We start from the raw sequence: 13,983 nt of genomic DNA on the forward strand, positions 1-13,983 counted from the left end.
GAAGGTGTATGTAGCCGCAATTGCAGCCCACCACGACACAGTGGACGGCAAGTCCTAGGGTAAGCACAACTTGATTATCTGGCCGGGAAGGCTGAATCCTCCCCGGCCATGCCTGTTCCCCTCCTGGGATCTCTCAGTGGTCCTCTCAGGCCTTCAGAGACACCCATTTGAGCCACTTGACTCAGTTGAGCTCAAGACCCTCTCCTTGAAGACGGCCCTCCTGATACCGCTAGCTTCCATTAAGAGGGTTGGGGACCTCCATGCGTTCTCTGCCAGCGATACTTGCCTGGAGTTCGGTCCAGCAGATACTCATGTCATCCTAAGACCACGACCGGGCTATGTGCCCAAGGTTCCTACAACCCCTTCAGGGACCAGGTCGTGAACCTGAAAGTGCTGCCCCGGGAGGAGGCAGACCAAGACTTTTCATTGCTGTGTCCAGTACGTGCTTTGCATATCTATTTGGACAGCACACAGATCTTTAGATGTTCTGAGCAGCTCTTTGTCTGATTCAGCATATGGCGGAAAGGGAATGCCGTCTACAAACAGAGGTTAGCTCACTGGGTTGTTGACGCTATCTCCCTGGCCTACCAGAATCAGGCCATGCCTGCCCCCTTGTGTTTGTGCACACTCGAAGAGAAGTGTGGCCAACAGCACCTCCCTAGCAAACATCTGCAGAGCAGCGGGCTGGGCAACACCTAATACCTTTGCGAGATTCTACAATCTCAGGGTTGAGTCGGTCTCATCCCGTGTTTTGTCAGGTCCGAGCCGGTAGAACTCAGAAATTTGGAACAGCCGACCAGTTGCACCTTTACCAGAGTGATCCAGTGTGCTCTCTGTGAATTCAGCAGAGGAATTTGCGGCCAGACCCACAACGAGCCTCAAGTGCTCTGTACTGGGTTAGGGCTCCACAGGCCTAATTCCCTCTTCAGACAACTCCCTGTGATGTATTTTCTGTGGTACGGTCCCCCTGTCGGCGGACACGCGTCTCCCTAGGGCAGTCCCTCTGTCCCCGGTCGCTGTGTTTGTAGAGCTCCTCCCTCACCAGGTAGGACCTACCACTGCACCACTTCCACTTGTGGCTTGACAACCCATGTGACGTATTGGCCACATGTTACCTCCCCCATTCTGGGCAGGATTTGGTTTCTGCAGGGTCTTTTCCCCCTGAAAGAATAGGAATGGAAAAGATTGCCTTCCCCGAAGCATTTCATAGCGTTAAGACAGCCACTTTATGCTCTATGACGAGAAACATAGAGAGAAAAGAGGCCGTGGCAGTCCGGCTTGCTCCCATGATAGACATGTTGCCTGTTCCCCTCTTAGGGGTGTTGGGAACCTAAGGTCTGTCTATGATACCTTTTTCTGGGGGCGTTGGGGAGGGTTACTTGCGGCCGATAGAGCTGCTTCTAGCGCACAGTAGCTTCACACAATAGTCAGCACTTCACATAACACGGTCTAGTGCATGCCGTTTTTAAATGGGACCCCTTGTGTCACAACATTCTACACAACGTCCAGTGAGTGACAGAAGGGGAACGTCATGGTTACTGTTGTGGGACATGCAAATTCTCTCTGCCAATTTCCCAATGGCCTTTTCTCAAATCCAGAGGTATGCGAGGCTCTCAAGAAAGACCCCTTGTGTCACTACATTCGACACAATGTCTTGTTCCCTCCATCAGGGAAACGAGGTTACAACAGTAACCATGATGTATAATTTCATGTTATTTATTTATTTATTGGCTCTATTCCCTTCCCCAAAATGCATAGATATATGACTGAATTTGCATCACACTTACTGGCTTCATTCTGGCTGTCACGGGTCAATGTGTAAACCTGTGAAACAACACATTTGGTTATGCTTTAGTCCCAATAATTTTTATTCCAACCCTGAAGGCAAATTCTACATGAGCTCCCTTGGGAATTACCACTGGGTTTTTAGAATAACGTTTTTAGTTGCCATTTTTTTTTTTTTACATTGCTTAAAGAGACTTCCACAACTTAAAACATGTATTACACACAGTCATATCTCAAAGGTGAATTTTGACAGCTTTTTTCCCCCCAACATGTTCCAACATAATGACCACAATGGATGCCTGATTCGTCAGGCATGTAAACTCACAACTAATGTGGTGGTTGTAATCCTTATTTAGCAACTACTTTTCATCAATTTACCTTTCTAAAAAAGCACAACGTATAGGATTTTTTATTTCTACGGAAAACATTCAAAAGGTATTGAAAAATGTATTTGAAGTTGTGGACACGTATGTGAGGACATAATTTAAATTCAAATTGTATATTTGTGTTTGCATTTCCACATCGTAAAGGCACATTGTCTGCCAATTTCGAATGAAAATGCAATATTCATTTGCAACGGAATTTCCAGTGTCTTGTGAGTGAAGACTTTGTCAAATTTAAATAGTAATGATGTCTTAATTTGCTTCTTCATTCACGTTTCACTATAAGAGACAGACTGATCTCATTGAAATAGGAAACAGTAGGTTGACTTTTCTTTAGCTGAAATCAGTCTGTGCTTACAGATATTCAAAACACTGTTCCCAGAGGCCAAAGCAGTAAGTGTTGTTGGGTGAATAGGCATGCGTAAGCTCCATTTTCCAGGTGAAATGTCCACAGAGGGGTGCCAAAAGCAAGTTGTTTTTAGCTGTGCTGGATGTAATACAGTGAAGAGGAATGTATATTTTATGAACTGTACCACCCAACCCAAACCCCAAACCTAAACATTAGTGGAGTAAATATATAACGTTAGAGGAAAAAATACACCTCTGAATTGCTGCTAACGAGGCATGCTTCTGGTTCTACCACAGGGGAAGGTTAGCACACTGGAGCCGATGAAAACATGTCTGATTGGAGATATGGTCGATCCTATGGAACTGGAACACTCGGAAACAATATGCCGACTTCCCCTTTGATCATGTAGGCAAAAATTCAACTGGAAGCGCAATCCCTTTTTGCAATTACATTTGTGCTGCTAACCAGGGATACCTGTCAATCAGCCTTGGGTGCGGGACAGTGTTTCTTATGGTTGCAAAAGTTTATGACTGTGTGTCATTTATTAATTAAATTTTAACCACAGATTGTACTTGGAAATCACCAGTCGTATAACCCACTGGAAATTCCAGAGGGAACCCATGGCTTAAAAATGCTTTATTCTTCAAGGTTTTAGTAATAAAAACTGATCAGCTCTACAGTCTGTGGCACTAACCAAGATTACACATTTTATAAAAAAAAAGAAATCACAATACATGATACTGCTGTGTGATGCACTTTTGAGGATTAACTTATTCACACTGAGAGAGTCATTTAGCACACTAAAGCATTATAACATCATGTCATGCATCACAGATTCATTTTTGAAGCCACCAATTAACTAAACTGCTTCATCAGAATTCAGAGGCTAAAGGCCTTATTCTGCATATGTATGAGACACAAAGGGTCTCCTGAATATCCATTCAAAATAAGAATGCAGTATGCATTTCAGTTTAACTTATGCATTTAGAATGCAACAGTGCATATGACAAGCTAAGAGACCTATCAGATTAGAGAGCGAAACAAATCCAAAATCTCTCAGATAAAGTACCGGTTCTCTTCCATCCATGGCTTCCATCCACAGTCTGCGGTCTTCCTCCGATAGAGCTTGCATAGTGATCACGCCAGGCCTGAAACATGCACAAACACCCACAGGCAGGCATGCACAGGGATACAGCAAACATGCATGCAAAACACACACGCGCACACACAGGACAGTTCGTATAAACAACCGATTAACCAATTTTCAGTGAAGTTTTTGGTGGTACTCAGTGGAAAGGATATAAGTTTAAGTCTTTTGAACTAATAATGTGACAAAGTCAGATACGAATAAAAAATCTGTCATCTTTTGCCCTTGCTACAGTATAAAGATCACACTGGCCTTATTCTGAACTAGTAGTTACTGTGGATAGAGCTTTAATTGTTGGTGAAAAACATTCACATAGATAATAAAATTGACATATTGGGATTAAAATGTATCGATATTCTCAACTCTCTTGGAGTCAAACAAAATGTGACAGGACTAAATAATCACCATAATCATACACTAGATTTAATTCTGTCATATGGAGTTGATGTTTATACTATAGAAATTCTGCCACAGAGCATTGACATCTCAGACCATTTCCTTGTCTCTTGTATGCTGCGATCAGCTAATGTTACTCAATCTACACCACGCTATCGTTCAGGTAGAACTATTTTTCGACCACTAAAAATAGCTTCACTAATTATCTTCCAGATTTATCTCGTATACTCAGTAAGCCAAAAAGTCTAGAAGAACTTGATGTAATAACAGAAAATATAAATACAGTCTTCTCTAGCACTCTTGATAGTGTCACCACCCTTCGATTAAAGAAAATCTAAGAAAAATGTCCCACACCATGGTACAATGATCACATTCATGCTCTCAAGAAAGCAGCTTGGAAAATGGAGTGTAAGTGGAACAATACAAAATTAGAGGTATTTTGTTGTGCATGGAAGGATTGTGTCTGCTGCTACAGACAGGCACTAAAAGTTGCCAGGTCAACATATTTTAGCAACTCATAGAAAATCACCACAACAATTCTAGGTGTTTATTCAGTACTGTGGCTAAATTGGTTAAGAACAAAGCCTCGAATGTACCAGATATTCCGAAGCAGCACAAAATGACTTATGCTTGAATTTCTTTACTCAAATGATGAGACACTGTATTCTGAGATACTGTGACGATTGCATAATGCCAGAAATAAAATGGAATTATGCAATCGTCACAGTATCTCAGAATACAGTGTCTCATAATTTTCCTCACAAGCGATTTCAATCTTTCGCTGTCATAGGTCATGAAGAGCTAACAAAACTTATTGAAACATCAAAAGCCACAACATGTATATTAGATCCAATACCAACTAAGTTCTTAAGAGATATTCCCTGTAATATCAGTACCTCTTCTTAATATTATTATCTCCTCGCTTTCCTTAGGACATGTCCAAAGAAACTTTAAAAAGGCAGTTATCAAACCACTGGAGAATTGGCTAAATATAGATCAATTTCAAATCTCCCATTAATGTCAAAAATACTAGAAAAGGTAGTATCCTCACAATTATGATAATTTCTTCAGAGAGATAGTAAATATTAACAATTTCAGTCGAGATTTAGGCCCCATCACAGTACAGATGCTGCACTTATCAGATTCACAAATTACTTGCATTTCACTTTTAGTGCTTTTAGATCTTAATGCTGAATTCGACACGATAGATCACGGCATTCTCTTGAATAGATTTGAGAATTATGTTGGCATAATTAGACTTGCATTAGCATGGTTTAGGTCCTATTTAGCAGACTGCTACCACTTTGTCTATGTAAATGAGGAATTGTCAAATCAAACAAAAGTTAAGTATGGAGTGCCACAGGGATCAGTTTTAGGGCCTCTGCTTTTCTACTTATAAATCCTTTCACCGGAAAATATTATCAGGAATCGTGGGAATAAGTTTACACTGTTATGCAGATGATACCAAACTTTTAATTTCTTCAAAACCCAGACAAAATTTGTGGCATCTTTTTATTTCTTCAAAACCCTGACAAAATTTGAGTGCATCAATGAAATCAAATATTGGATGGCCAGAAATTTCCTTCTACTCAATTATGACAAACCAGAGGTACTAATTATTGGACCAAAAATATCAAAAAAAATAAAAATTTTAGATCTAAAATATAATTTTAGTCTGAATATACTATTACATCATCTTTTACCACAAAGAACTTAGATGTTATATTTAATACCAATCTGTCCTTTGAAAATGTCCAATGTTTGTGCATTCTTCCACCTAAGGAATACTGCAAAATTAAGACACATGCTCTCTGTTGCTGATGCCAAAAAATAATTAATGCATTCATGACCTCGACTTGAATATTGAAATGCATTTCTGGGCAGATGTCTAGTAAGTTCAATAAATAAACTTCAGTTGGTTCAAAATGCAGCAGACAGAGTGCTGACTAGAATCAAGAAATATGATCACATTAGCCCCATTTTATCATTGTTACATTGGCTACCTGTTAAATATCATATTAATTAAAAAGCTTTGAATGGTCTAGCTCAGCAGTACTTAAGTGACTTTCTACCATGCTATATTCCATCACGTTCATTACGATCACAAAATTCTGGCTTCTTTAGTTAGGTCTGCCAGAACCAGAAACATTTATCAGGATCTAATTATGCAATAAATTGAATGGCATCTACGTTGATATTATTCTATTTGTTTCCCTGTCTCAACCTCAGGATTAACACATTTTACAATCATATTTAATCAAACTACACAATGATGACTAATACTTTATATATTACAGTTTCATTTTCTGTTAATGCATGATTTTCTGTAAAGCGCTACACAAATAAAAATGACTTGACTTATACAAAAAATATTGCATTTACCATTCATTTCATTAGAAAATAAACTATAAAGTTTGAATTAAAGGATTAAATATCCATCTTTTATTGATCCTTTATATGCTTTCTAGGATTGAAGGAGTTCTTAAGTATGCTGGACACTTTTGGACACTTTTCCGTCATTATCGGGTTCAACTCATCCATTTAAAAACAAATGACTTAAAATTGCAGATTTGTAAATAAATATATCTTTGTATAAAACCATTAAATCTTTGTATAAAGGCATTTAAGCATTTATATCAAAAGGCTTTTAAGATCATGAGAAACACAAATTCAGTCAAGTGTGTCCAAGCTATTGATTAGTAGTATATTTTGTGACAACCAATATCCTCTCTTTTCAGTATAATGCAAAAGGACACAAATGCACAACACACAATAATACATAAATCACACTATAGTTTTACAGAAGCATTATGCATTGCTGATTACAGAACCATAATTACACTATACAAATATGTTCTCATTTGTCGGCTTTGCTAATGAACACATTCAAACATCAAGCACACCATCGCATACATTAACACTGACAAAATAATTACTCAAATCATCGTAGGCTATGGTATCAAAAATCTACATGGCCTAATGTTCGTAGACTCAATTGAACAGGTCCAGTTCTATTCCCATAACTTGTCCTGACCTGGCACATCATAACCTTGAGTCGTCAGTAGGTAAAAGGTGTGTGTGTGTGAGTGAGTGAGTGAGTAAGTGTGTGTGTGTGTGTGTGTGTGTGTGTGGTTTCACTGACAGAGTTGCCATACTGAAATATTACTATTTCCAACACAAAGCACATAAAGTGCACTGGCTTTTACTTCAGTAATATATCAGAGAAAACACTATTTCACATTTCCACGTTTGGAAAGCAGAAGTAAACTAAAGCAGGGCACTATTACGTTGCCACGACATGGTACAGTGACATAAATATATTTTAAATAATTTTGAAATATGCCATCAGTATGGTAAAAGGGGTCTGTGGACAAAAACAGTTTCCACCTTGTCACTAAAGCGTTCTATTGCTTTTTTCAAGACAAATGTAAAATGTAAGGAAGCAATGAGCATTAATAAATTATATGTAAATTCGCACTTGGAAAAGTAAAGTCTACACATCTTGAGACATCCGACCATCATACTATCTGATGTAACTCTAAGCGTTAGGAAACAAACCACTTATGACAGCCCTCCAAAACAATTTTGGGCACTTTCGAAAAACCTACTATACAACAGTATAATTGAATATTTGCACTTTATATCCGGATGTTTGCTTCAGGCCCTTTCATATGCCAGGTATTGATATACATTAAGACAAACAGATTTTCTAAAGAGTGAAATAAAAAAAACAATTTCAATATTTATTGTGCAAAAATTAATTCTATATTTGCAAATATATATTTGCTAATAAAGAAAATAAATATATTTGCTAATAAAGTATTTGCAAAAGTTAGTGTACTTTTTAACCGAGTCGACAAAAGTGTTAGTGAAGAGCATGCTCGAGATGAAATATGAGACAAATGATTTTTGAGCAAAGTAAATATCACAAATATCAAATTTGCACACTTATGTAAAAAGTTTGAAAATATTATTATGTTATCTATAAAATTTGCCTAAGAAAGACAGTGGAGCCTGCCTTTCAATTTCATAAATGTAAAAATGTAATTTCCATCAGCATCATTTCCACCACTAAATTCTATTTAACAATACAGAATTTGAGACGTGCTGGAAATGACACTGATATGGGAATTTATAATGACCGAAAAATAGCCAAAAATGACATATATCTCTTGAGTTTTAATGAGAGTGGGAAACGTCATGGTTACTGTTGTAACCTCCGTTCCCTGAAGGAAGGAACGATACGTTGTGTCGAATGTAGTGACACAAGAGGTCTTTCTTGAGAGCCTCGCATACCTCTGAACATGAGAAAAGGCCATTGAGAAATTGGCAGACATAATTTGCATGTCCTGCCCCCGGACATAAGGGTATAAAGGGAAGCGGGAGTGGGTCTGTCTGTCAGGTTTTTGCACTGAGGAGCCGAAAATAAGGTACGGCCATTTACAGTGGTAGGTCTAGAGTTGTGGCAAAGGGGGACACAACGTCTCGTTCCCTCCATCAGGGAACAGAGGATACAACAGTAACCATGACGTTCCCCTTCTGTCACTCACTCGACAGTGTGTCGAACGCAGTGACACAAGGGGTCCCATTTCAAAGTGCCATGCACTAGACAGTGTTACGTGAACTTCTGTGTGCTAGAAGCAACTGTATTGGCCGCACGTAACCCTCCCCAACACCCCCAGAAAAAGGTGTCATGTACAGAAGTTAGGTTCCCAGCACCCTTAAGGGGGGAAGGGCGTTACATGACTACCATGGGAGCAAGACCGCCAGCCGCAGCCTTTTCTCTCTCTAAGTTTCTCAAATAGAGCGTAAAGTGGCTGGGGCTATGAATTGCGTCAGGGAAGGCAATCTTGCCCGATCCTATTCTTTCAGGGGGAAAAGACCCTGTGGGGAAGGTGATATGTGGCCAATACCCCATATGGGTTGTCAAGCCACACATGGGAATGGCGCGGTGGCAGGTCCTACATGATGAGGGAGGAGCTCTACAAACACAGCGACCGGGGGCAGTGGGACTGCCCAAGGGAGACGTGGGTTAGCTGACAGGGGGACCGTATCGCGGAAAATACATCACAGGGAGTTGTCTGATAAGGGAATTAAGCCTGTGGCGCCCTACCCCAGTACAAAGCACTTGCGGCTCATAGTGGGTCTGGTCGCAAATTCCTCCGCTGAATTCAGGCCAGAAGGCTAGAGAGGAAGAACATCCAGGAAGGGAGAGCTTAGTGGCTAACCTGGGAGAGAAAGCGCACTGGATCAACTTGCTGAAGCACTAGGTGCAAGCGGACACCCGGTCAGTTGTTTTGTATTACCGAGTTCTTCCGGCTCGGACCTGACAAAACACGGGACAAGACCGACTCAACCCTGAGATTGTAGAATCTCGCAAAGGTGTTGGGTGTTGCCCAGCCCGCTGCTCTGCAGATGTCTGCTAGGGACGTGTCGCTGGCCAGTGCCCACGAGGATGCCACACTTCTCGTCGAGTGTGCTCGAACCCGCAAGGGAGCGGGCATGGCCTGGGTCTTCTAGGCCAGAGAGATTGTGTCAACGACCCAGTGAGCTAACTCTGTGTTTGGAGATGGCATTCCAAATTCAGCCGTCTGCCGAAGCAGACAAAGAGCTGCTCAGAACATCTAAAGCTCTGTGCAGACCAAATAGATATGCAAAGCACGTACCGAACACAGCAACAAAAATAATGGGTCTGCCTATTCCCGGGGCAGCGCTTGAAGGTTCACAACCTGATCCCTGAACGGGGTTGTAGGAACCTTAGGCATGTAGCCTGGTCGCGGTCTTAGGATGACGTGACAGTTCCCCAACCCTCTTGATGGAAGCAAGCGCTATCAGGAGGGCCGTCTTCAAGGAGAGGGCCTTGAGCTCAACTGAGTCAAGCAGCTCGAAGGGGGGTCTCTGAAGTCCTGAAAGGACCACTGAGAGATCCAAGGAGGAGCACAGGCTTGGCCGGGGAGGATTCAGCTCCGGGCACACCTGGGGAACCTGATAATCAAGTCGTGCTTACCCAAGGACTTGCAGTCCACTTGGTGGACTTGGTCGTGGTGCACTGCAATAGCGACTACATACACCTTCAATGTGGAGGGGGACAGCCTCCCCTCCAACCTCTCTTGCTGGAATGAAAGCACTGATTGAACTGCGCATCTCTGCGGGTCTACAGACCGGGAAGAACACCAATTTTTTAACAAGTTCCACTTTAGAGCATAAAGCTGCCTGGTAGAGGGAGCTCTGGCTTGGTTGATCATGTCTGAGATTTAAGGTGGTAGGTCACTCAGATCTTCCACGTACCATCCAGGGGCCAGACGCAGAGGTTCCAGAGGTCTGGGTGCAGATGCTAGAAGTTGTCAGGTCCCTGGGAAAGAAGGTCCTTCCTCAGGGGAATTTTTCAGGGAGGTGCTGTCACGAGGAGCATGAGATCCAAGAACCAAGTCTGAGTGGGCCAGTAAGGTTCCACTAAGATGACTTATTCCTCGTCCTCCCTGATCTTGCGCAGCCCCCGGGGCCAGCTGTGTGCCAACGCGTCTGTCCCGAGAGGTGCCTCTGTCAGGGAGTACCAGAGCGGGCAGTGGGAATTTTCTTGGTAAATTGGAGGCAAATAAATCTACATGTGGCATGCCGAAGCGGTCCCAAATCAGCTGGACCACCTGGGGGTGGAGACTCCACTCCCCGCCGTCCACTGTCGTGTTGAGGTTGCCGGGGATATGAGTGCCGTGCAAGGAGGAGATGGCGGGCAAATGACATATGACAAGAGCACACACCACCGTGGCGATTTATGTACGTTACCGTCGCAGTGCTGTCTGAACAGATCAAGACGAATCAGCAGGGCAAGCAATACAGCCAGCAAATCTAGGCAGTTGGTGTGCCAACGCAGCCGGGCCCTATCCAGGAGCCAGCGGCTGCATGCCCGTTTCACAAGGCGTCTGTGGTGACCATGACATGTCTGGACACCTGCTGTAGGGGGACTCCAGTCCACAGAAAACAGGTCTGTCCAAAGGTTGAAATCTGACAGAAGGATGGTGTGTTTAACACACTGTATGTGCAGCGGCGCCATGCCCATTACGGGACTCGAGTCTGAAGCCAGTGCTTAAGTGGTCTCTTATGCATCAATCCGAGCGGCGTGACCGCGGCCGAGGATGCCGTATGCTCCAGGAGCCTCTGGAACTGTTTTAGAGGAACCGCTGTGCCGGGCTTAAAGAGAGCGAGGCACCTGAGCACAGACTGCGCATGCTAGTTCGTGAGGCGTGCTGTCATTGAGATGATCTGAACCGGAGCTTTTCCCAGTTGACCTGAAGCCCTAGACGGCCTGAGCAGCTGGTCCCTGTGAGTGCATAGTAACTCCCAAGAGTGAGCTAGAATGAGCCAGTTGTCGAGGTAGTTGGTTATGCGGATTGCCCACTTCCCGCAGTGGGGCAAGGGCTGCCTATGCGACAGGGGACAGGGACAGGCTGAAGCGGAGGACCTTGTTCTGATATGCCTGGCCATCGAACGTAAACTGTAGAAAAGGTCGGTGTCGAGGCAAGATGGAGACGTGGAAGTACACGTGCTTCAGGTCTACTGCCGTGAACCAATCTTGATGCCAAACACAGGTCAGACTCTGTTTCTGCTTGAGCATTTTGAACGGGAGTTTGTCTAAAGCTCGTTTGAAAACTCACAAGTCCAAGATTGTCCGCAACCAACCGTTTTTTTTTAGGTACGATGAAGTAAGTGCTGTCTTCATCTCAGCTGGAGGGATGGGCTCTATTGCGTCCTTGAGTAGCAGGGTTGTAATCTCTGCCCGTAAGGCACTGGCGTTTTCGCCGCACATCGAGGTAGAGCTAATACTGCTGAAATGAGGCGGGAGCCTGGCGAATTGAATCGGGTAGCTGAGTCAGATGGTCCTGGCCAGCCAACGCAACAGGTTGGACAGAGAAAGCCATGCATCAAAACTCTGCGAAAGGGGCACTAGAGGGATGATCGTTTTTTATGTACCAGATGGGGATTCACAGCGAGAGGGAGCAGGTAGTAGCGCGTCAGTAGGCAAAAGCACGTACCGAGGCTTGGTTGCTGAGAAAAGCCTCAAAGCACTTAACTTGCTCCATGCACCAGGCAGGGTTAGAAACTGGGTTAGAGACTGAGGAAGAGGTCCTGGAAAGGCGTCTTCGGAACTCGTCAGCGCCGGCCTGCCGGGATGAGCAGTTGCGGGTCCGGAGACAAGGTGTCTGCATCCAGGAAACAGGGACTGTAGGATTTTGGTGCCGGTGGCGCTGAGGCCGGGTCGTCCTCAATCCCGTGGGAAGAAGGGGAGTGTGAAGTGGCTTTCACTTTGAGATATGAAAGCCGTGACCGCAACACTGCCATAGTCATGTTCTCGCAGTGAGTAAATGAACCATCCACAAACGCAGCCTCGGTATGATCGCTACCCAGGCAGGGTGTCAGTTTTGGAGAGATATTGACTGCATCCAGGGACTACACAGAGGCGGAAAGGAATCTTTATAAAGACGCGTCCTGAAAAGGAAATTCAACGCATGCTGTGTATTGCTCTTTTATGAGTGAAAATGAAACTCTTTTACAGAAAACAAACTCTTTTAGGAGGAAACACTCTTTTAGACATAAGCGCTGTCGAAGCGCCCAGGGGCGTGGACTGCACAGCGTGCAGAGAAGGAGAAAGCCGTAGATCCAACAGCAGTGCTTCACCAACAGAGGTGAGTGGAACAGTAGTGAACGTCAGCTTGCTGCTGCACAACCTCTCGACTCCAAAACAAAACGGACTGACAGACGCATACCCGCTTCACTTTATACCTGTATGTCCGTGGGCGGGACATGCAAATTCTGTCTGCCAATTTATCATTGGCCTTTTCTCAACTTCAGAAGTACGCGAGGCTCTCAAAAAAGACCCTTTGTGTCACTACATTCGACACAACATCGAGTGAGTGACAGAAGGGGAACATGTTTTAATGAGATGTTACTTTCCAGAAATCAACAGTGCTAAAAGTGCACAAATACTTTTGAATGGTCGCCAAAAAAAAAATGGTTTTTGTCTCCATAATTGTGTAGTTGCAGCATCAACCAGCAGGTCCTAACTGGACCATGTTAACCAACCAAACCTTGAACCCCTTGGCCTTTGCGGCATAAGTGTACAGGACCGCAGTTCATTTGGGAATAGGCCTAACTAAGGGCAGAGTATTCAGACCTCTCCTCCTGCCAACCACTTCAGATCTTCTCACTGTTACTGTGACAGTTATGACAGGCCAAAGCCATTTGCAGTGTACTGCGTCTTTACTGCCTGTCCTGATTACAATCTCCACCCGCATTCATTAGCTGCACAGAGGAAGTTGGACTCCTGCTGGTTGTTATGTGGATTGAAGCACCATCTGGTGGTGGGTATGTGGATTCTTGACTTACCGGTCTACACCTTCAATGTCAAAGCAGAACCTCTTCTCAATGGAATCTGTTTTCCGTCTGGTACAGGATTTGAGTGTGAAGCTTTCTTCTTCTCCCTGAAAGATAACATCTGATTAAACATAGGCCCACAGACCAGGATTTGCAAGATTACTGACTTAGAGCTGTAATATTTCATTTCCAGAAAGTCCAGGATTTAATTTTTATGTAAGCCTGGATGCTTGTCAGGAAAGTGTGACTAGGTGTTCTATATTTACCGACTATGCTGTTATCACATAAATTATTATTTATATACATTATATGATCAAGTGTCTGATTACTTCATATATATATCTTCTTAAAAGTGTGTCCAAGTAATGAGGTTCAAATGTGGTGAGCTATTTTTATTTGAACACTTCACAACTCCTTTACTGTCCAGTGACACATTACCCGCGTGCCTCCAGAGTTCATTATCACTGTACTGTCATGTCTATCCCTAACTCTTCTCCTTCAATGACCTCTCCACTTACAACCTAATAATTTCCATTTATCCACCTTGTTGAGTG

General features: G+C 43.3%; 1 protein-coding gene across 3 annotated transcripts in view; it reads right to left on the reverse strand.

The window, feature by feature from the left end:
• LOC127624565 (rho GTPase-activating protein 26-like) overlaps positions 1-13,983 on the reverse strand; it is a 171,359-nt gene that overhangs the window by 52,777 nt on the left and 104,599 nt on the right. For all 3 annotated transcript variants that reach the window (XM_052099346.1, XM_052099347.1, XM_052099345.1), the window contains exons 10-12: positions 13,442-13,536; positions 3,587-3,665; positions 1,788-1,824 (exon numbers count right to left, since the gene is read on the reverse strand). In XM_052099346.1, the coding sequence (XP_051955306.1) occupies positions 1,788-1,824; positions 3,587-3,665; positions 13,442-13,536 (211 nt within the window). The remainder of the gene's footprint in view (positions 1-1,787; positions 1,825-3,586; positions 3,666-13,441; positions 13,537-13,983) is intronic.

This window comes from Xyrauchen texanus, chromosome 31, assembly GCF_025860055.1.
Source record: "Xyrauchen texanus isolate HMW12.3.18 chromosome 31, RBS_HiC_50CHRs, whole genome shotgun sequence".
Lineage (NCBI taxonomy): Eukaryota > Metazoa > Chordata > Actinopteri > Cypriniformes > Catostomidae > Xyrauchen > Xyrauchen texanus.